This window comes from Myotis lucifugus, unplaced genomic scaffold, assembly GCF_000147115.1.
Source record: "Myotis lucifugus unplaced genomic scaffold, Myoluc2.0 scaffold_312, whole genome shotgun sequence".
NCBI classification, from domain to species: Eukaryota; Metazoa; Chordata; class Mammalia; order Chiroptera; family Vespertilionidae; genus Myotis; species Myotis lucifugus.
The window spans coordinates 772769-793419 of record NW_005871360.1 but is presented as its reverse complement, the minus strand read 5'-3'; the positions used below and the strand labels follow the sequence as shown (position 1 = coordinate 793419).

Sequence of the window (20651 nt, the reverse complement as noted above, 5' to 3'; positions counted from 1 at the left end):
AGCTCTAATATGCCACTGAAAGATGTATTCATAGGTACAAGATTTCTGAGGCAAGTTTGGTACCAGTTTCATTTAAAACCAAATTAAAATGTTTACCTTTGCCCCACTCCAAGAATATTCCTGAAGGAATTAACTGACTTTAATAACAATAGCAGATTTCTAGGGCCCTTAGTATATGCCAGCCACTATTGCCTAAGTGTGTATAGAAGCATTAACTCATATAAGCTTCACCAAAACCTTATTATTAGGTAGTTATTACCCCTATTTTACAGATGAATAAATTGAGGCTCAGAGAGGTTAAATCACTAGTCCAATATCACAGCAAGCAATGGAGCCAAGATTCGAACAGTCCAGCTTCAGAGTCCATGGTCTTAGCCACAACTTTATATTACCATTTGTAAATATATAAAGATAATCATCACAGTATTAATATTGAGAAAAAAATCATACAAAAAATAAGCAATTTACTCTTAAATGATACAGAAAAACCACGTAGATGTAAAGAGAACAAATGATACAGCAAACAGGGCAAAATGTTAATATGTGAATAGAATAAAAGGATATGGGTACCATGTGCACTATTATATTTCTTGGAACATTTCTGTAAGTCTGAAATTATTTCCAACAGTTAAAAAACTAATTTAATGGATTATGTACAAATAGAAATATATGAAATCAGGTAACTCCCAACTATGGGTAGGTGGGTTAAATATTTATATGGATTTGTGAAGGGATAAAAACAAACCAAAACATAAAAAACTAATGGAAGGCAGCTATTATTTAGATAATATTTGAAGTTTTGCTGTAAGCAAGAGTATGGATTGTGCCTAATGCAATACAGGACCCCCATGCTCAGTAATTAACAGTACAGCCTATAATATTAGCTTCTACAGAATGTCACTTTGTAGTCCTGTGCCCATCTGAGCTGTGCAGTATTGTTAAATATTTAAGATGAAGTATAAATAACTCTAATAGTTAACATGTCCAAATCCAAGTTACATTTAATCTTCAAATTATTCTATAATTAAGGGGAAAAAGTGATACACACTCAACTTTATGAGAAAATATAGGAAGACTAATGACTCCTGATTTGGAGGAGAAAAAAAGAAATTTCTTTGGTATTCCAATTTTTTCAAGCTTACTAAAAAGATCCTCAACAAAACAAAAAATTCTTATAAAAATCTTAAAGAGAATGATTGGAAATTAATTATAATGTTTCTTTTTTTCTTTTTTTCTTTTTTTTGTTAAATTTATTGGGGTGACATTGGTAAACATGAACATACAGGTTTCAGGTGTGGGTTTCTATGTTACAAGATCTGTATATTGCACCGTGTCCTTTTTCCTTTGAAAATTAAAAAAACATTAGCAAAAACAAACAACATTATATTCCTCAACACAATTAAGTGGAACCAGCAATTCAAGTGACTTTATTTTGAACTGCTTAATACACCTTTGCCCAACTGGAGAGAAATAAAAGATCAGTGCAAACACATGTGCCAGCTGTTCAGGAGTATATATTCAAGCCTGACTCATTCAATTACTCATATTGGAAATAACAAAAGAAGTAAGAGTGATAGATAATGTTGGTTACCTCATTACATTCATCCACAAGTATAAAGAAGAGATCAAATCGGGACATGATGGGAGCTGACAAATTTATATTCTGTTTCAACGACTTTGACCTGTCATAGTGTCCACCGATTGGGTTTGCTGCTGCCAAAATAGATGTTCTGGCATTCAGAGTAGCCTGACCACAAAAGAAAGAATTGTGATAGGTTTAAAAAGACATCTGGAACGGCCAATAAACATATGACAAAATGCTTGATCTTTTTCATTATGAAGTAAATGCTAACCAAAATACTAAGACATCATTTCTCACCTACTAGATTATTAAAATTAAAGTCTAATAACACACAGTGCACAGGTACTCCCATATGATGATGGCAAAATGCTGTGCATACCCATTAAGCCTGAGATTTCTTGTTAGAAATTTATCTTGCAGCTAGGTACAGGAAGATGTGTGTTCAAGGATACCTACAATATTGTTTGTAATCAAAAGGCTGAAAAGGACCCAAATATCACTCTGTAGGTGTCTATTGGGGTACATACAACTGAAAACCATGCAGTAATAAAAAAACCCAAAGTGGATGTAATTTGTGCCAATATAAAGGGTGTCCCAAAATTCACCAAGAAGTAATTTTGATAGAAAACACAGGTTTATAATGAAAAATTGTAAATTTTTTATTGATTCATAAAGTATACAGTATAGGGTTATGTATGGAATAGCATATCGGGTAAATGGCCTCCACGGCTTTGCTGGCACATACGCACTCTTTTGTTGAAATTTTCCATGACTGTTTTGCATAAATGTGGCTGAATTTCGATGAGGCTCATTTTCATCTTGATGGCTTGGTTAATCGACAAAATTGTCGCATTTGGAGTTCAGAAAATCCAAGAGTGATTGTTGAGAAACAAATGCATCCACAACGTGTCACTGTTTGGTGCGGATTTTGGGCTGGAGGCATCATCGGACCATTCTTCTTCGAAAATGTGGCTGCTCAGGCAATAACAAAAGAGTGCGCATGTGCTAGCAAAGCCGTGGAGGCCATTTACCCGATATGCTATTCCATACATAACCCTATACTGTTTACTTTATGAATCAATAAAAAATTTACAATTTTTCATTATAAACCTGTGTTTTCTATCAAAATTACTTCTTGCGATAATTTTGGGACACCCTTTAGAAAGATTGCCAAAATAGAATTATGATGTTGAATGAGTAAGGAACAAAACTATATGTATTATGCTTGTTTCTATATAAAATATTCCTAAAAGGGGCATAAACTCAGCAGGTATTTCTGAGTACTTATTAGTGCTGGGAGTTGCAGGGGAAGATTTCTCTTCCTTATATTTTAGAGTACTGCTTAAATTTTCCTCACTACTTGAATGTATTACTTTATTTAAAAAGTTTGATTCTCTCGAATGTTAGTCACAATATTGTACAGTCTTGTATCACTTAATGATGGGGGTAGGTTCTGAGAAATGAGTTGTAAGGCAATTCCATGGCTGTTCAAAGATCATAGAGTGCACTTACACAAACCTAGATGGTATAGCCTACTGCATAAAACAACGAGACTCAATCAAGCATGAGAAGATGATGCAATCAAGAGATGTAAACACATCATGTATGAGGTTGCTGCCTTAGTATGGCTTACCGTTTTATAGCTAACTTTTTTTTTATAAGTAGGAAGAGAACACTCTAAAACAATAATACCCAGTATTATGTACTGTACATAATTGTGTGTGCTCTACTTTATACAACTGGCAGGACAGTAGGTCTGTTTGCACCCGCATCACCACAAACATGTGAGTAATGTGATGTGCTAAGATATTACTACGACTAAGATGTCACTAGGTGATAGGAATTTTTCAGCTCCATTATAATCTCATGGGACCACCATCACATATGTGGCCCATTCTTGACCAAAATGTTATGTGGCACATGACTGTACCTATTATTTTCATTTAAATAGATTATTTTTGTTATAATTGAAAACCTGCTTTATCAAAAAATATTGAAGCTTTGTGAAAACTTTGAACTGTGAAATGCTACAATTTTCACCAGTACCCTCTATTTTCTGTCATAGTGACACATTTTCACAGTACCTATAATTTGGATTAATAATCCTCAGGGCTGTGTTTTCCATTTCAACAAATAACATTTTATGTTGAAATAATGCATTTTATCCAGGTGAATGTCTCTAGAGCTACATCAATCTACAAGGCACGATGCAGTGGAACAGAAGTGGACACATGTACCTTCACGCCTGCTTTAGTGATGGAGATAGTCTGCTGTTCCATAGCCTCGTGAATAGCAACTTGATCCCGCACTTCCATCTTATCAAATTCATCAATACAACATACACCCTGTAACCAAACAAATCTAGCATAAGAAACTGCCTTTTAGGTGTCAAATAGCAAGTAAACTCAAAGTTTGCACCTATACTGTAAGAGAGGTAAATAATCAATCCTAATTCCCTCTACTAGAGCACAGTAGATCCCAGAGCTAGAAGGAACCATATGCTTTTGACTCATTTTAGACTAAGACTAAGGAGTGTGCAGGAGGCAGCCGATCAATGATTCTCTCATCATTTATGTTTCTCTCTCTCTCCCTCTCCTTTCCTCTGTGAAATCAGTACAGGTATATTAAAAAAAACACACCAAACTGTGTAAATCTCAGGGTCAAAATATTTTGGGTCACTTCAACATTGATTTTCAGCTGCAGAAGTGAAGAGTAAAATTGAAACAATGTTTATAAGCATACTAGTGGCCCAGTGCATGGATTTGTGCACATTGAAAAGAAATTAGAAGGTGCCCGGCAGGGAGGGACTGGGCAAAAACGGCCGGACACACCCTGGAGCCAACCTCCCATGGTCCCTCCAGCTGAGTGCCTCCGGCAGGTGGGCCAAAACCTGCTCTCTGAAGGGTCCTGGAGTGCAAGAGGGCACTCTGCAAAGTTGCTGTCACTCAGCAGCTCCTGTGTTGAGCGTATGCCCCCTGGTGGTCAGTGTGCATTATACCTACTGGTCGGTTGGATGGTCAGAAGGTCACTTAGCCTTTTATATATATAGATATAGCTACAACTTACATGCCTTTACAGATCTAATTAATCAATGTCAAATAAAGATTATTTACTAAAAATGCTCTTTTTAAAGGACATCTTTTAATTTTTTTATTTTTTTTTTAAGGACATCTTTTTAATAGAAACTTATAGGTCTTTACTGACATGGTAAGGAATATTCTGATTTCTTTATATACAAGAGTATAAAATGTTCTTACATTATCAGCCAGCATCAAAGCTCCAGCTTCAATAACAAATTCATGAGATTCTTCATCTCTCACAACAGCTGCTGTTAAGCCAGCAGCACTGGATGCTTTGCCACTGGTGTAGACAGCTCTGGGGGTGAACTCCTCCACATGCCTGTTCAAGGTTATCATATTCATTAATATATGACTACAAAACATTCTGTGCAGGAATATCACCTAACAGCATTTGTCAATTAAGAATTTAAATTTATTTTTAAAAAACTGAGAAAGGCATTAATCATAAGCAATCCAGAGATACCTATATTAGACTGAATATGAAACCACAGACTGAACATAAAGCCTTTCTCTTTTGGCCTTTTAGATAGATTTAAATCCATTCCTGTCAAATGTAAGATGAAGTTCATACATGACAAAAACATCAACTTCAAAAGTCTTTAGTAATAAAAGTTCAGCAATAATGATTTATTAGAACGCCTTGCACTTAAAAAATAAAATTAGCTGTGAGATTTACTATAAAAATGCAAGGTTGGTTTAATAGCAAAAATTAATAATATACCACATTAATAAAGATAAAAACCATCTCAATAGTTTCAGAAAAAAAAACACGTGACAAAATCCAACACCCCTTCATGATAAGAACTCAACAAATGAGAAATAGATTTCCCTTCAACCTGATATAGCATCTATAAAAACCCACAGCTAACATCATTCTTGAAGGTTAAAGGCTGAATGCTTTCCCACCAAGATTAGGAAAATGAGACACAGATGTCAACTCTACCACTTCTATTCAATAATATACTCAAAGGTGTAGCAGGTGCAGTTAGGCAAGGAAAAGCAAAAGGCAGCCAGTTTGAAAGAACTATCACTATTTGCAGATAACATCATCTTACAGAAAATCCTATGGAATCTACAAAAACGTTACAACTAATAAAAGAGTTCTTACAAGGTTGTGAGACAAAAGATCAATTTCATTCATATATACATACAATGAACAACCCCAAAATGAAAATAAAATAGCATCAAAAAGATTAAAATACTTAGGAATAGGTTTAACAAAAGAAGTGCAAGCTTATACCCTGAAAACTATAAAACATTGTTCAAAGAAATTAAAGAAGGCCTAAATAAATGGAAAGATGTCCCATGTTTATGGATCAGAAGACTTAATATTGTTAAAAAGCCAATATACACCCTGGCAGGGTAGCTCAGTTGGCTGAAGCGTCCTGATACAGCAAGAATGCAGGTTTGATTCCTGGTCAGAGCCAATACAATAAATAACCAATGAATGCATAAATAAGTGGAACAATAAATCTCTCTCTCTCTCTCTCTCTCTCTCTCTGTTCATTGAAAATGTTTATTAATGTTTTATCCAGTTGGTTCAATAAAATGTTTATTAATGTTTTATCCAGTTGGTTCAATATTTGTATAATTTAAAACTCTGAGTTTGCCCCTATACTTCCTGATACTTAACATACTCAGATTTCTCTAACTTCCATTTATCAGAAAAGTAAAACAGATTTCTCTAACTTCCATTTATCAGATAAGTAAAACAGTAATCTTTCAAAGTTACACCTTTAAGAAGTTCACAAATTCCTATTTCTCCAACTTTAAAAATTTTTAAAACCCCTTAAAAGAGGAAGCTGAAACTCCCAAATCAAGTCTTAATCTGCCACTCACAATGTACCCACATATCAAATAACCACAATGTACACTTTATGAGACTGACGCGCTGCCTGCTGCGCTAAGAGGGCGCCTCAATGTACACTTTAAATGTTACAATTTTTGTCGGTTATGCCTCACAAAGCTGAAAAAAATTAAAATCACCCACAGAAAAAAACCTTAGTCTGAACCAACACTCGGAAACAGAGCAATGGAAGTATTTTATTCATTATTCTGAGCAAAAGTACAGAATATATTTATTATTTCATTTTCCCATAAAGAAAATGTACTTTGTATTTAGAGAAATAAAAAATCAGTTGTCGGGACTTGTTTTTAGAGCATTATCAATGGTTGGTGCCTGATACCAGGGACCATTGTCTCTTGTACGCATTAATCTTCATATAAATCTTCAAAATTCACGCAAGATTTAAATTTTGCGTGAGCATTAACAACAACAACAAATAAAAGCCTAATTTTACTTGGTTTATTGAATCAGATTCTAATATCTGTTGCCCTTTGATTTCAATCCCTTCAATTTGATAAACATTACCAAGTACCAATTATGGCCCAGGAGCAGGGACAATGAAGACCAATGAAGACCACGGCTTTGCGTATGTGCCAGCAAAGCCATGGAGGCCATTTACCCGATGTGCTATTCCATACATAACCCTATACTGTATACTTTATGAATCAATAAAAAATTTACAATTTTTCATTATAAACCTGTGTTTTCTATCAAAATTACTTCCTGCGTGAATTTTGGGACACCCTATACTTCCCGCTCCTTTAGCCATAATTCAGCGTTTTCAATTTCAATGGGAAGGATAGCTATTGTTCATTCATAATTCTTTTCAGGACTATCATAGAAAGTTCGGGCAACCCATCTTGATATAGGATGCTTGTAATATTCCCAGTGTTCTGGGATATAGCCTTCTGGAATTTCTGCTAATTCAGTTTCATCAATGAATACATTCACCAGAGTTAGGCCAGTTATTACTGGAATCCCAGTCAGCATAATGTAGAATTTCAGTAAATTCAAAGAACGCCTATCATAGAATCCAGAAGGTTTGATAAGAGTCTTTTCTCATGGTCTCCACTGTGTCTTACAGGAGCAATAGCCTTCGGAAAGCCACACGTGAGAAAGGCCCCGGATCCAAGCCACGTGCCCAAGTGGTGGCCAGAGAGCATGGTCAGCGGTGACCGAAGTCCGCTGCAGCAAGCTCAAGGCTGCCATGGCTACTCCCTTTCCCCCTCTTAAAAAAAAATGCCAATATACCTCAAATTGATCTACAGATTCAACACAATCCCTATTAATATCACAACTGGCTTCTTTGTAGAAACTGACAAGATGATCCTAAAATTCATGCAGAAACTCAAAGGACCCAGAATAGCTAAAACAATCTGGAAAAAGAGTTGGACAACTCACATTTTCTGATTTTAAAACTTATTACAAAGCTTTGATATTCAAGACAGTGTTGGTTCTGGTCTAAGAATAGACATAATATGAGGGTTTTGTTTGCCTTCCTGAAAAAAGAGACTAATACATGTCGGTCTGGGTGATGTTGGATAAGACATAATATACACATATATACAGCAACAAGAACACAGAAAGTGCTCAAAATGGGTTACTATTATTTTGACCTCTAAGTTTCTTAAAAAGTTAAAAGTAAGCAAGTTCTTGCAATACTTATGCTTATAAGGCTGGCAAAAAAAAAAAAGTCTCATGCTTATAGCACTGCTTTGGCAAAGTGTGTCCTATTTAAGAACCTTAAAGATATTTGTATTCTTAAATCTCAGCAATCCTATAGTTGGAATTTACCCATAGGAAACAAAAAAATTTTAAATAAAAATTTCTACATATCATGGTATTCACTGTATCAATATCTATATAATCATTAAAATAAACTACGACAGGCTAGGGAAATGATTTTATAAGTTACAGTACACCAACCAAAAAAAGTTGTGAAAGTACAGAAGGAAAAATATTTAGGGTATATTAAAATGAAAATACATATTTATGTATTCAAAGATTATACAAAGACATTATACAAAGATTAAAAGAGTTCTACATGGGAATGGGATTGCAGGCAATTTTTTCCCTATTCCAAAATTATAAAACATTGTTACAGTTTGTTAAAAAAAATTACGGTGTTTTGAATCCAAGTGAGTTACATGTTCAACACAGTCCTAATTTACACTCCTGCTCTAGTACAGGCACACTGACTGCACTCTTGGTAGCACAGAGCCTGAACCATGCACAGTTTTTCCTGCTGCACTACTATGAGCAAACACTTACTTGAGAAACTGGCTCTTAGCTGTACTTGGGTCACCAACAATGCAAACATTTATGTCCCCTCGAAGAGAGGTTCCTTCCCCTGTTGTCTTTGGAACACCACCAAAGAGCATCAGCAGGACACCCCGTTTTACTTCATCATTGCCTGAAACAAAAACCCAAGGTATTTTTCAACATGAGGCTAAACATATCACAGGAAATTCCAAAGGCATGTTTATCAACCAAAAGAGCAGATAAACGTGAAGCAAAGCACAAGACTGAAGTAAAAATACCTGGCTCCTAATCTTGGTTCATGCTCTGGAATTTGAAGTCCCCTAACCAATGTCTTCACCTACACTGCAGGTGTCACCGGTGCCAATGTTCACCCTTCTAAGAGGCTTACCTTGCTCACAAGTCCCACTACCTTATGCAAAGCTTTTCTCTATGAGGTAGTCCTCAAATATCTCTCCCCATAAATAAACTATGCCCCCCTCAGTTTATCTATCGTATTTTCTAGTCTTTCTAATGGCATGCAATTCAATCAACAGTTTGAGAATGGTCCATGACCTACTTCTTTTGTATTACCAATAGTAACCAGTGCTGAATATAAATTCATGCTAAGTGAACTCATAGGGATTAGATAAAATGCTTCAAAGAACTATATAAATCCAATATAAGAAGGAAATGCACAATTAGAAAACAATGGATCTTTAGAAATATTTTCCTGTGCTAATTATTATGACTTTCTGTGAATTCCATCAACAAGGTGCTGGGAGATTTACAAAAACCACCTCTTAAAAACAGAAAATTAAAAAACCCATTCCACAACCAAAGCTACTCTGACCTATAAGCCATGTAAGTAAGCTCCCTCATAAATGGATCCTCTGGCCCCAGCAAAGCCTTCAAATGACTGTAGCCCCAGCTGATGTCTTGGCTGCAACCTCTTAAAAGACTGAGCAGACCACCCAGCTAAGCCTCTGTCAACTCCTGACCCATAGACTGTATGAGATAATGTTTGTTGTTTTAAGCCACTAAATTTTGGGGTAATTTGTTATGAAGCAATAATTTATGGGAAAAGTGAAGCAGCATAAATTTTTTTACCCTATTCATTATTAAAGGACGACACTCCAAAATCCATAAACAATTATTAACATAAAGAATTTCAGTTCAATTTCATTTATCAAATATTTACGTAAAAAAACAGGTTAATTGTAATGATTAAAAAATATATACCTAAGAGAAAAACCCATTATATTATGAGGCCTGAAAATTTAGTTATACCCTTCAACACACAAGAGGATTTTAATAACAGCGAGCAGCTAGCAGCCAAGAGCCAAAAGAAAAAAACCCCATAAAAGAAACCACCAAAGGTATAGACATGTACATGTAACCAAGAAACATCAAGAAATCTCCAGCTCTAAAAATTAAAAAAGCCCCACAGATATTAAACTAGCATACTAGAGTATACTGAAGAGAAGTTCTGTCCTAAAGTCAGAAAAAGAAGACTACATGATCCCTTTTTCTTTTAAAAAAAATTGTGGTAAAGTATACACAACATAAAATTTACCATTTCAACCATTTCCCCCATTTCAACCATTTTTAAGTGTACATTTCAGTGGAATTAAGTACATTCACTATGTTTTATAACCATCATCCCTATAAATTTCTAGAGCTTTTCATCATACTAAACAGAAATCTATCCATTAAACAGTAACTCCCCATTCCTCTCCCCCAGTAACCTCTTTACTTTCAATCTCTATGAACTTGCCTATTCTAGGTACCTCGTTTTAAGTGGAGTCATATATTTTCCTTTCATAAATGACTTAAACCTACAAAAAAACTTTCATGATCTCATTTGTGTGCTTTAAGAAATCATATGTTGCTGTTTTATCTTGAATCATTATCTTGAATTTCAAGTTTATGGCACAAATGGATAGAACTCTTACCATGTATAGTAGGGAACAGGCTGGTACAAAGGTTGTGGTATAGATTTTTATCTTGACTCATTTCAAACACTTTCTCCCATTCCTTCACAGTCATTTGGTTCTTTATGCTCTCAGCTGTCTGTTCCTCATCTCGGAGCTCTTTCCCTCCAAACTGAGGGACAGAGAAGAAAGGAAAAATATTAGTACAGAAACAGTCAAAATAATGTGAAAGAGAAGACACTTCACTACAAACAAATTATAGTCTGGGAGATCAACTTCAGAATCTGTTGACTATAAAGGTTTTTAAAAAATCCTCAACTAATAAGTTCTAAGTTAATTAAGAGAGTATGTCATTTGTCCTGTGAATTAAAAAAACAAAAAGCCACTATTTTATATTGCTATCTAAATTTATGTGGTTAAGAGATGAGCCATACTAAAATGCTAGTCCAATGATGCGAAGATCAAAAAGAAATGACAGCCCTACATAGTTTTGCTTAGTGGATAGAGCGTCGGCCTGTGGACCACAGGGTCCTGGGTTCGATTCCTGTCAAGGGCACGTACCTTGGTTGCAGGCTCCTAGCCGGCCTGGACCCTGGTCGGGGGCATGCAGGAGGCAACCAATTGATGTGTTTCTCTCACATCGATGTTTCTGTCTTTCCCTCTCCCTAAAAATCAATGGAAAAATATCCTCGGGTGAGGATTAACAACAACAACAAAAAGAAGTGACAGAATAATATTATGTTCATTTCTTTTTCCAAAACTGGATGATTTTCCAAACTCTTTCTACCTGCTTTTCCATTCAGGACACAGAATCAAGTTCTGAACAACTATTAACACCAGGAACCCATCACTCTCAGAAAGCAATTTACTTTACTTTCCAGATCACTAAATCTTTCTATTTGCACTTTCTCCAAGAGCATGAGAGGAGCCGTGATAATTAAAAAACATAAACCCCCACCATGGTTTATTTGTACCAGTGCTATTAAAGCAATGAGCTCTTACATGAAAACAAGATTTTTCCTTGTCAGAGAGATACAAAAAAATTTGATCTTAAAACTAAAAAAAAAATCAGATCGTAACAACCTGTATCTTTAACATTGACTAGATAACTGAGAGGTTTCAGAAACCTGTAACTTTGCAGCAGCCTTGGGGGAGATCTTTTTCAAGCTTTGCTATTCTACTAAGACTCACCCTTGGGTTGGTTGGTGCAACACAACAGGCAAGAAAGACCAGCCTGTATGAAAGGTCCCTAACACCAAGGGCCCGGAGTCCTCGAATGCCTTCTGTCTCATATCCATCAACACCACTGACACGAGAGTTAGTTTCTGCACGTGCTCCTGAAAGATTGAATGAGAAGTAGTTTCACAGCTCAAATTTTGAAGGTGCTGAGTAAAAATTGCTCAAATACACAAAACCTATAAATCCAAAGATTTCATTTAGGCTGATTTTTTTTTCAGATCACTACCTTTTGTAGCAAAATCCATTAGTCTTTATTCTCATCATACTTCCCAATTTACCCTCTGATTGGTAGCCCAAAATAAGATAAGGAAGATACAAGAAGCTAGATACTCTGCAGTTCAGGTAACAGAATTTGTTAGATTTGAGCCTCAAATTACCAACCTGGTGTGCTAAGCTTAGAGACATCAGGCACAACAATCAGCGTCCCTGTAAAGTCACACTTGTCACCAGCTTGAGCTGACTCCACAGCTTCAGCCCTCAAGATCACTTCTAAACTGCGTGGGATACTTCCTCGAGGAAGCTCAGCTTGAGTCTCCTGAATACGAACCTATAACAAAGAAAAATGGCCAAGAATAAGAGATCTTGTTCAAATGTCATATAATCTAAATTAAATTCCACAAATATTGATGTATTTTAAACTATCTTACCTTTTGCACTTTTGACATGTGCCATCATTTATCGCAAAAATTATCTACCCTAAAACTTTCAATTTGGTAAAAGATTATATCTATTTATTTATTTTAATATATTTTTATTGATTTCAGAGAGGGAGAATGAGAAAGAGAGAGAGAGAGAGAGAGAGACGTCAATGATGAGTGAGAATCATTGATCAGCTGCCTCCTGCACTCCACCCAGTGGGGATTGAGCCTGCAACCCAGGCATGTGCCCCTGACCAGAATCGAACCTGGGACCCTTCAGTCCGCAGGCCGAAGCTCCATCCACTGAGCCAAACCGGCTAGGGCAAGATTATATCTATTTAAAATCTTCGCCCTAACTGGTTTGGCTCAGTGGATAGAGCGTTGGCTTACAGACTCAAGGATCCCAGGTTTGATTCCGGTCAAGGGCATGTACCTTGGCTGCGGGCACATCCCCAGTAGGGGGTGTGCAGGAGGCAGCTGATCGATGTTTCTCGCTCATCGATGTTTCTAACTCTCTATCCCTCTCCCTTCCTCTCTGTAAAAAAATCAATAAAATGCATTTAAAAAAATAAATAAAATCATTTTTCTCTCATTAAAAAGCATTGTTTCTCATTTTCTCTTTGTTCAAATTGACTATGTAGTTATGTATCTGTTCTGTGTTTCATAATTTATGCTCTCCATCTCAATGCATCTGTTAACATTACTTAGACACACATACTTTTACTATATTATTATATTTTAAATGTAAGTATCAAGATACTTCAACCCTAAATATTTAAGCACAAATAAAGACAATCTCCTATGTAACAATACCATTCTAACACCAAGAAGATTAAATAATATTTAATACCATGTCTATTATTCAGTCCAACTTTAAATTTCCCCTTTATTACAGATGTTTTGTTTTCTTTTCAAACCAAGACCCAATGGGGTTGTTAGCACGTTCTTTTTCAAATATAGAATATCTCCTATCAAAAGCTGTTGATAGAGTATGTACTTCTTAAAAACCAAGTATAAGAATATTAGAAATCTAAGTGAGGATTGAAAACCGAATTAAATATTAATTATTTTAGACTGGTACTCATTCCTCCATGCACTAATTTTTTTTCCCCTTTGCATGTCCCAGAGTTACTAAGTCATACAGAGGTAAGAGCCCCTACACCTACTGCTACCATCCAACTATTGCCCAAATCACTACAACTACCTAATTACTAGTCTCTTGTTAAATACTACAAACCAGTGTCCCATTAATCTTCCTTAAAAAAAAATCTTATCCCCTGATAATTCCCTTATTTATCAAGATAGGTCCAAATCTGACAGTTAAGGCTCCAAGTACCTCTATGCCTCATACCAAATCATCTCTCAGATAATCTCCAATTTGGCTCCTCTACTTCAATCATGGTAATCCTCACTGCTGTTGACAAACATGTCCATTTGCACCTACCCTATTATTCATGCTGTCTCTCTCCTAACCACCTACTCAAAGTCTTACACCAACAAGTCTGTACTTCTCCAAAGTTCTCATAACTCTAGTTAATATTGATAATAATTACTATTTATTCTTTAACAAATACATTTTGTCACAGCCTGAAGAGGCTTCCAATTCAGGTTATTAAAGGTTAAAACACATTTATAAACTGATAACCAAAATTTGTATTAAGAGTTTTTTGGCTTAAATCTGTGGTCACATTTGATGATCCTTGACTTAAAATAAAAACCGAGTTTAACACTGTCTAAATAAGCTCTTAAATAATAATTGCAGGTGCCTAGAAGGGAATTATTAGCATAGGCTAAATCTGAACTTAACAAAAATTTAATAGTTACCTTCTGAAAATCAACAAATCTTGATTTATTTGTATCTAGCAGGAATCTCTTTCTGTTGGCACAAACTGGGTTGCGGCAGATGTTTGGCTGTGTGTATTTGAACTGCTGTTCTACATCCTTGATCACTGTCTGACAGTCCAAGCACAGGAAAGTTCCACTCACAAGCTCTGGGTGAACTGGGTGAGTCCGTACCACCTGCCCACTGATTCGAGTGAGCAAACCAATTCTGGATGAAGTGAGTTCTCGAATTCTGTTTAAGGATAAATGTCCCATTGGTGAACAAAGCACAACAAAGAAATAAGTAATTATAAAACGGGATAATCACATTTTTGTTTATATGCAAATATTTTTTGCTTATTTACAACTTCTAAATAAGTATGTATTAAAGTATTTTCAAAATAAAGTTATCATGGGGGGAAAATTTAGACTCAGAAGTTCAGAAACACTTTACTGCACAAACCCATTCTATATTAAATAACTTGGTAACTTTATAAGTAATTTCAGTAGTTGTTTTCAAAATATCACTTCAACTTCTTAAACAATTATTTAAGTTCTTTAAAAGGTATGCCATTTAAGCTCTGACAAAATTTTCCAGATTCATGAATTTCTGTGACTGTTTCAGTTTTCAAATGTTCTCACTTGACTAATTTCCCTCCCAAATATCCCTTCAAAAGTATCCTAAAATAAGACAATAGTCAGAAATTGCTTCACTTAACTTACTTCTCATCCTATCTCCCTAGAAAAATACATTTCTCCAAAATTAAATTTTTTGGATAACTGGGCAAAACTTTACAGATGTAAGACTACAACCTCCTAAGTTTTCTGACAATTAAGTGATGCCTATACCATTTGGTACATTTCTTTTCTTCCAAAGAAGGGTTTCTTACTTGTGTCTGGTAGGTAGGTCTTGGAATGCAACATAAAAATCCTTGGCAAGAGGAATCTCTTTCCGGTCTTTGACGAAAGTTTTTAAGGCCCGACATAGGTAAGGATAAACTCTAAAAAGCAAACAAAAAAAAGATCAACTGACATCTTCAAGAGGCTTATTATTACCAAGGCCTCCTTCCCCCTTCATGCTTGCCAACAGCTGAGACTAAGGAATTTCATTTGGTTACACCCAAGCCTTAGAATTTAACTACACAGGATACTAATATTATCTAGTTCAGGTTTGAGAGCCTCTTTCAATCCTCTCTTATCCCTCCACAAATAGATCTAAGACAGTAGAAACACCAAAGATAAAATGCTGTGCCCGAATACTCATTATCTTTAATTATTTAGAACCACACTGTAGGCCACTTCTCTGTCCAAGAAGACTCAACCTGAAAAATCTGAAGGGGGAGAGGGGGTTACAATCTACCAAGGCAGCTTTTCATTTGGTGTCGAGGCCACAATTTATTTTTCTAGGTTTAATTCTTGATTGATAAAAAATGGATGAGGTCAGGGGAGGAATGTGTGTACATCAGGTATTGGCAGAAATGGCCCATCTGACTGGTTAGACTGAAGTGGCCCATGTCTTTTTGACAGAAGTCCCCAGTAGCTGCTACAGCCTGGTTGAAGGAGTGGGGACTGGAGTCCTCTGAAAAATTAGCTGCTTTCAATGAGACAGAATTACTGCATGACCCGTGCATGAGGTATGGGTGTGGGTATTTCTACCACCAGCCCTGACTTTCTATCTCCCTCTTACTTGTCCGTACAAATTCACTGCTGCATACTTTCACAATAAACTGCTGCTTATCTCTCCAACCACTGATGGTCAGATACGACTAAAAACATGAAGACAAGTCCTCCACCTCATAGTTCACCAGGTAAAGGAACAGGGCTTTGTCTCCTTACTCCTGGGCCTCCGTTTCTTTCACAACGGTCCACAATGTTTAGTTTAACCTAATTTTATTTATACAGACTATCACATTTATTAATCCAAATAAAAAGGTATGTGCTAGAAAATGCTTCTCATTTTACGTAGCAATCAAAAACAAAATTAAAGCCTAAATTATTAAATATAACTAATTTCTACCAAAAAAATACCAATCTACTATTAAAATATTTTCAAGGGATTTTATATGACATGGAAAAATGTTATACTGTTAAGTGAAAAGGGCAGGATGCTCTATCTGTAGTATGATCACAAATGTACAGATGACTTTACTCTCCCTACTTTTCTCTATTTTCTAAATTTTCTACAATATATATTACTTTTATAATCAGAAGAAAATTAAATTTTAAGAGAAGAACAACGTTACTGCTGTAAAAACATCTCTCTCTGATCAAGAACAGGATCCACACAAACACATTCTCAAAACTCCTATGGAGTGGGTGGGGTTGGGGAATTGAATGACAGCAACAGCACCGAATATCTGACACAAAGTAAATGATCCTCTTAAAACTTAGGAAAACTATATAGAAAGGAAAGGTTTTCAACATTTGCATGTGAAAAATATTCAGCTTTGGGCCTAAGTTAGTTCAGAGCAATACTACATGACCACTGGCTATATCAAAGGGCCTCTATCAAAGCTGCCCTTCTGCCTCACAAATAAACACTTCCAGTCCAAACAGAACTGGCCTCCCAGAAAGATTAATATACCATACCTATAGAACTCCTCTTGAATGGTGGTGGAAAGTTGCTGGTTAAATTGCTCCAGGTCCACAAAACTCACAACCAATGTGTTTCTCTCAGGACGAATTAGCTCTTCTGCTAACTGCAAGTACTTAGTTTCTCCATCACTGTTCTGGAACCTGCAGATATATGCAATTTAGATTAAATTGAAGAACTAGGCAGTAAAAAGAAGAATCCAAATGCCTGATAATTCAGTGTATTGATTAAAGATCATCAGCTTTAGGGTCAGACAGGCCGATTTTCACAGTTGTGTAACTTGGAGCAAGTTACTTATCCTCTCTAAACCTGCCCCTCTCCTTTTTGAAAAAAATTAGAACAAAATGAAATAAAGCAGATTAGGACTTCACTTTATCTCATAAGATTACTGTGAAGATTAAATGAGAGAATGCCTGTAAAATGTTTTATGCAGAGCCCAGAACATAGAAAAACTGGGTTTTCAGATTTTAACATGAATTTCTTGATATAATATTTTCTAATCAACAAATGCTAACTATTCTTTTATTATTGGTATGTATAACTAAAATGAGGAAATGTTCAATGAAGAAATTCAGGTCAAAATCTAAAGACTCAATTTCTATAGGGAAAACTGATAGGTTAGTTTTGGTTTAAGAACCAGAATAAAAATAAATACATACACACAAAACAAATCTGGTGTTTTGTGTTTTTTTTTCTAAAAGGAGTATCATACAAACTTATTTACTTTTTGTTTTTTTTTAAATATTTTTATTGATTTTTTTTTACAGAGAGGAAGGGAGAGGGATAGAGAGCTAGAAACATCGATGAGAGAGAAACATCGATCAGCTGCCCCCCCAACCCCCCCCACCGGGGATGTGCCCGCAACCAAGGCACATGCCCCTGACCGGAATCGAACCTGGGACCCTCCAGTCCACAGGCCAACGCTCTATCCACTGAGCCAAACCGGTAGGGCTTTTTTGTTCTTTTTAAAAAAAAAATGTTTTTATCACCTGGCTGGCATGGCTCAGTGGTTGAGTGCTGACCAGGAGGTCACTGTTCGATTCCTGGTTGTGGACTAGATCCCCAGTGTGGAGCGTGCAGGAGGCAGCCAATCAATGATTCTGTCATCATTGATATTTCTATCTCTCTCTCCCTCTTCCTTCCTCTCTGAAATCAATAAAAATATTTATTTTTAAGTATTAAGGGATAGAGATAGAAACATCAATGAGAGAGAAGTATCATCAATCAGCTGCCTCCTGCTCACCCCATACTGCGGTGAGCAAGCCTGAAACCCAGGCATGTGCCCTGACTGGGATTCCAACTGGTGATCTCTTGGTTTCTGGGTCGATGCTGAACCACTCAACCACACCAGCCGGGCCTGCTTTTTGTTCTTTTAACATGACATTAGTTTTTTTTAAGCATCACCCGAGGATATTTTTCCATTGATTTTTGGAGAGAATGGAAGAGAGAGAGAAAAACAGAGAAAAATATCGATGTGAAAGAAGCACATTAATTGGTTGCCTCCTGCACGCGCCCCGACCAGGGTCCCAGCCTGGGAGGAGCCTGCAACCAAGGTACATGCCTTTTACCGGAATCAAACTGGGACCCTTCAGTCCACAGGCCGACACTCTATTCACTGAGCCAAACTGGCTAGGGTAAAGATTAGTTTTTGAAGCAAAAATCAATTCCTCCTTCAAATACAGCATGTTCTGTTAAATATTTACTGAACTATCTGCAAAGCATTATACCAGAAGTAACTACAGATGAAAATGACAATGTTGTTCCTATCCTAGGGTTGACAGTTTCATAAGAGACACTCCTACTAAAAAGAGGTACTAGACAACCTACATATCCACCATAAATGATTAAAGAAAATGTGGTATACACATACATTGGAATATTACTCAGCCTTAAAAAAGGAAATTCTGCAATGTGTCAATATGCACGAACCTTGAAGACATTATGCTAAGTGAAATAAGGCAATCACCAAAAAAGACAAATACTGCATGATTCTACTTATGAGATATCTAACATAGTCAAATTTATAATAAAAAAAAAGTGGAGTGGTGGTTGCCAGGGGATGAAGGAAGAGGAAAATGCTAATCAACAGGTATAAAGTTTCAGTCAAGCCCTGACCAGTTTGGCTCAGTGGATAGAGCGTCGGCCTGTGGACTAAAGGGTCCCAGGTTCAATTCCGGTCAAGGGCTTGTACCTTGGTTGCGGGCACATCCCCAGTGGGAGGTGTGCAAGAGGCAGCTGATCGATGTTTCTAACTCTTTATCCCTCTCTCTTCCTCTCTGTGAAAAATCAATAAAATATATTTTAAAAAAAAATAAATAAAGTTTCAGTCAAGAAAGATGAATATGATCTAACATTGTACCTATATTCAACAATAAGATGCTGTATAGTTAAAAACTTGTTAAGAAGGTAAATCTCGTTAAGTGTTCTTTCCACAATAAAATAAAAGAGAGAAAAAAAAAAGTACAAGAAATGTGATAGGGGATTATTAACTAATTCTACCTAACATCTAGAAAGGCACTGGAAATTCAGCCTTGATAGACTTAAAATCTGAAAGGAAAAGAAGTGGCAGGTAGACTAGCTGCAGATGTCTGAAAGTATGTGGTGGTCAGAATAGGTATGGGAGGAGTGTGGACAGCAGCCTGGATGGGGAAGATGAAACTGAAAAAGCTGTGAAGAATTTGAGCTTTTACCATAAGCGATGGAAATCAAAGTTGGTATTGTGAAAGGAAGTAGCATTTTATTCTCCAACGAAGTACAAGGACTGTCTTGTTCATCATTATCCCCAGCATCTAGGTGTATGTTAACTGCAAGGTTGTAAAGGCAACTATATTATTTGTTAAAACAAAACCCTAATCTTTGTAATATGGTGTGGTGGCTAGGTGGGGTTAAGGATGGGATTTACAATGAAGATGAAGTGGCCGACAGGTAAAGATATATATAAGAGGTTTTATTATCAGATATAATGGAAAATGATTGGGAACATGAAGGAAGCAAGGACTGGTGCTGCCTGAAAGGTTTGTACAGTTTCACAGGAGATGTGAGTCTAGCTGGGCTTTGAAAGATGAATACCTGCCAGGCAGAAAGTAACACTGCCACAGGTAGGGAAATATAAATACAATAATGGTTTTAAGCATATCAGAATTTCATAGGACAGTAGACTTATTCACGAATGTGAAAGTGTGAAAACCCAAGTGTCCATGGACAGATGAATAGACACACACAACGTGTATATACATGTAATGGAATACTATTCAGTTTTAAAAAGGAAATTCTGGCCCGGCCGGCGTGGTTCAGTGGTTGAGTATCGACCTATGAACCAGGAGGTCAGGGTTCGGTATTGGGTCAGGGCACATGCCCGGGTTGTGGGCCCCATCCCCAGTGGGGAGCTTGCAGGAGGCAGCCGATCAGCAATTCTCTCTGATCATTGATGTTTCAATCTCTCTCCCTCTCCCTTCCTCTATGAAATCAATAAAAATATATTTAAAGCCCTAGCCAGTTTGGCTCAGTGGATGGGGCCTCTGCCTGCGGACTGAAGGGTCCCAGGTTCGATTCCCACCAAGGGCATACACCTTGGTTGCGGGCACATCCCCAGTAGGAGGTGTGCAGGAGGCAGCTGATCGATGTTTCTCTCTCATCGATGTTTCTAACTCTCTATCCCTCTCCCTTCCTCTCTGTAAAAA

The 20651-nt window shown here is 36.6% G+C and overlaps 1 protein-coding gene across 2 annotated transcripts in view; it reads right to left on the bottom strand.

The window, feature by feature from the left end:
• Window positions 1-20651, bottom strand: part of MCM6 (minichromosome maintenance complex component 6) — a 35741-nt gene that overhangs the window by 13596 nt on the left and 1494 nt on the right. Inside the window, exons 2-11 of one of the 2 annotated variants that reach the window (XM_006100435.3) lie at window positions 16968-17114; window positions 15269-15379; window positions 14382-14631; window positions 12301-12466; window positions 11872-12017; window positions 10702-10852; window positions 8780-8921; window positions 4840-4981; window positions 3820-3927; window positions 1592-1747 (exon numbers count right to left, since the gene is read on the bottom strand). In XM_006100435.3, coding sequence (XP_006100497.1) covers window positions 1592-1747; window positions 3820-3927; window positions 4840-4981; window positions 8780-8921; window positions 10702-10852; window positions 11872-12017; window positions 12301-12466; window positions 14382-14631; window positions 15269-15379; window positions 16968-17114 — 1519 coding nt within the window. The remainder of the gene's footprint in view (window positions 1-1591; window positions 1748-3819; window positions 3928-4839; window positions 4982-8779; window positions 8922-10701; window positions 10853-11871; window positions 12018-12300; window positions 12467-14381; window positions 14632-15268; window positions 15380-16967; window positions 17115-20651) is intronic. The other variant, XM_023764025.1, reaches the window with a different exon arrangement.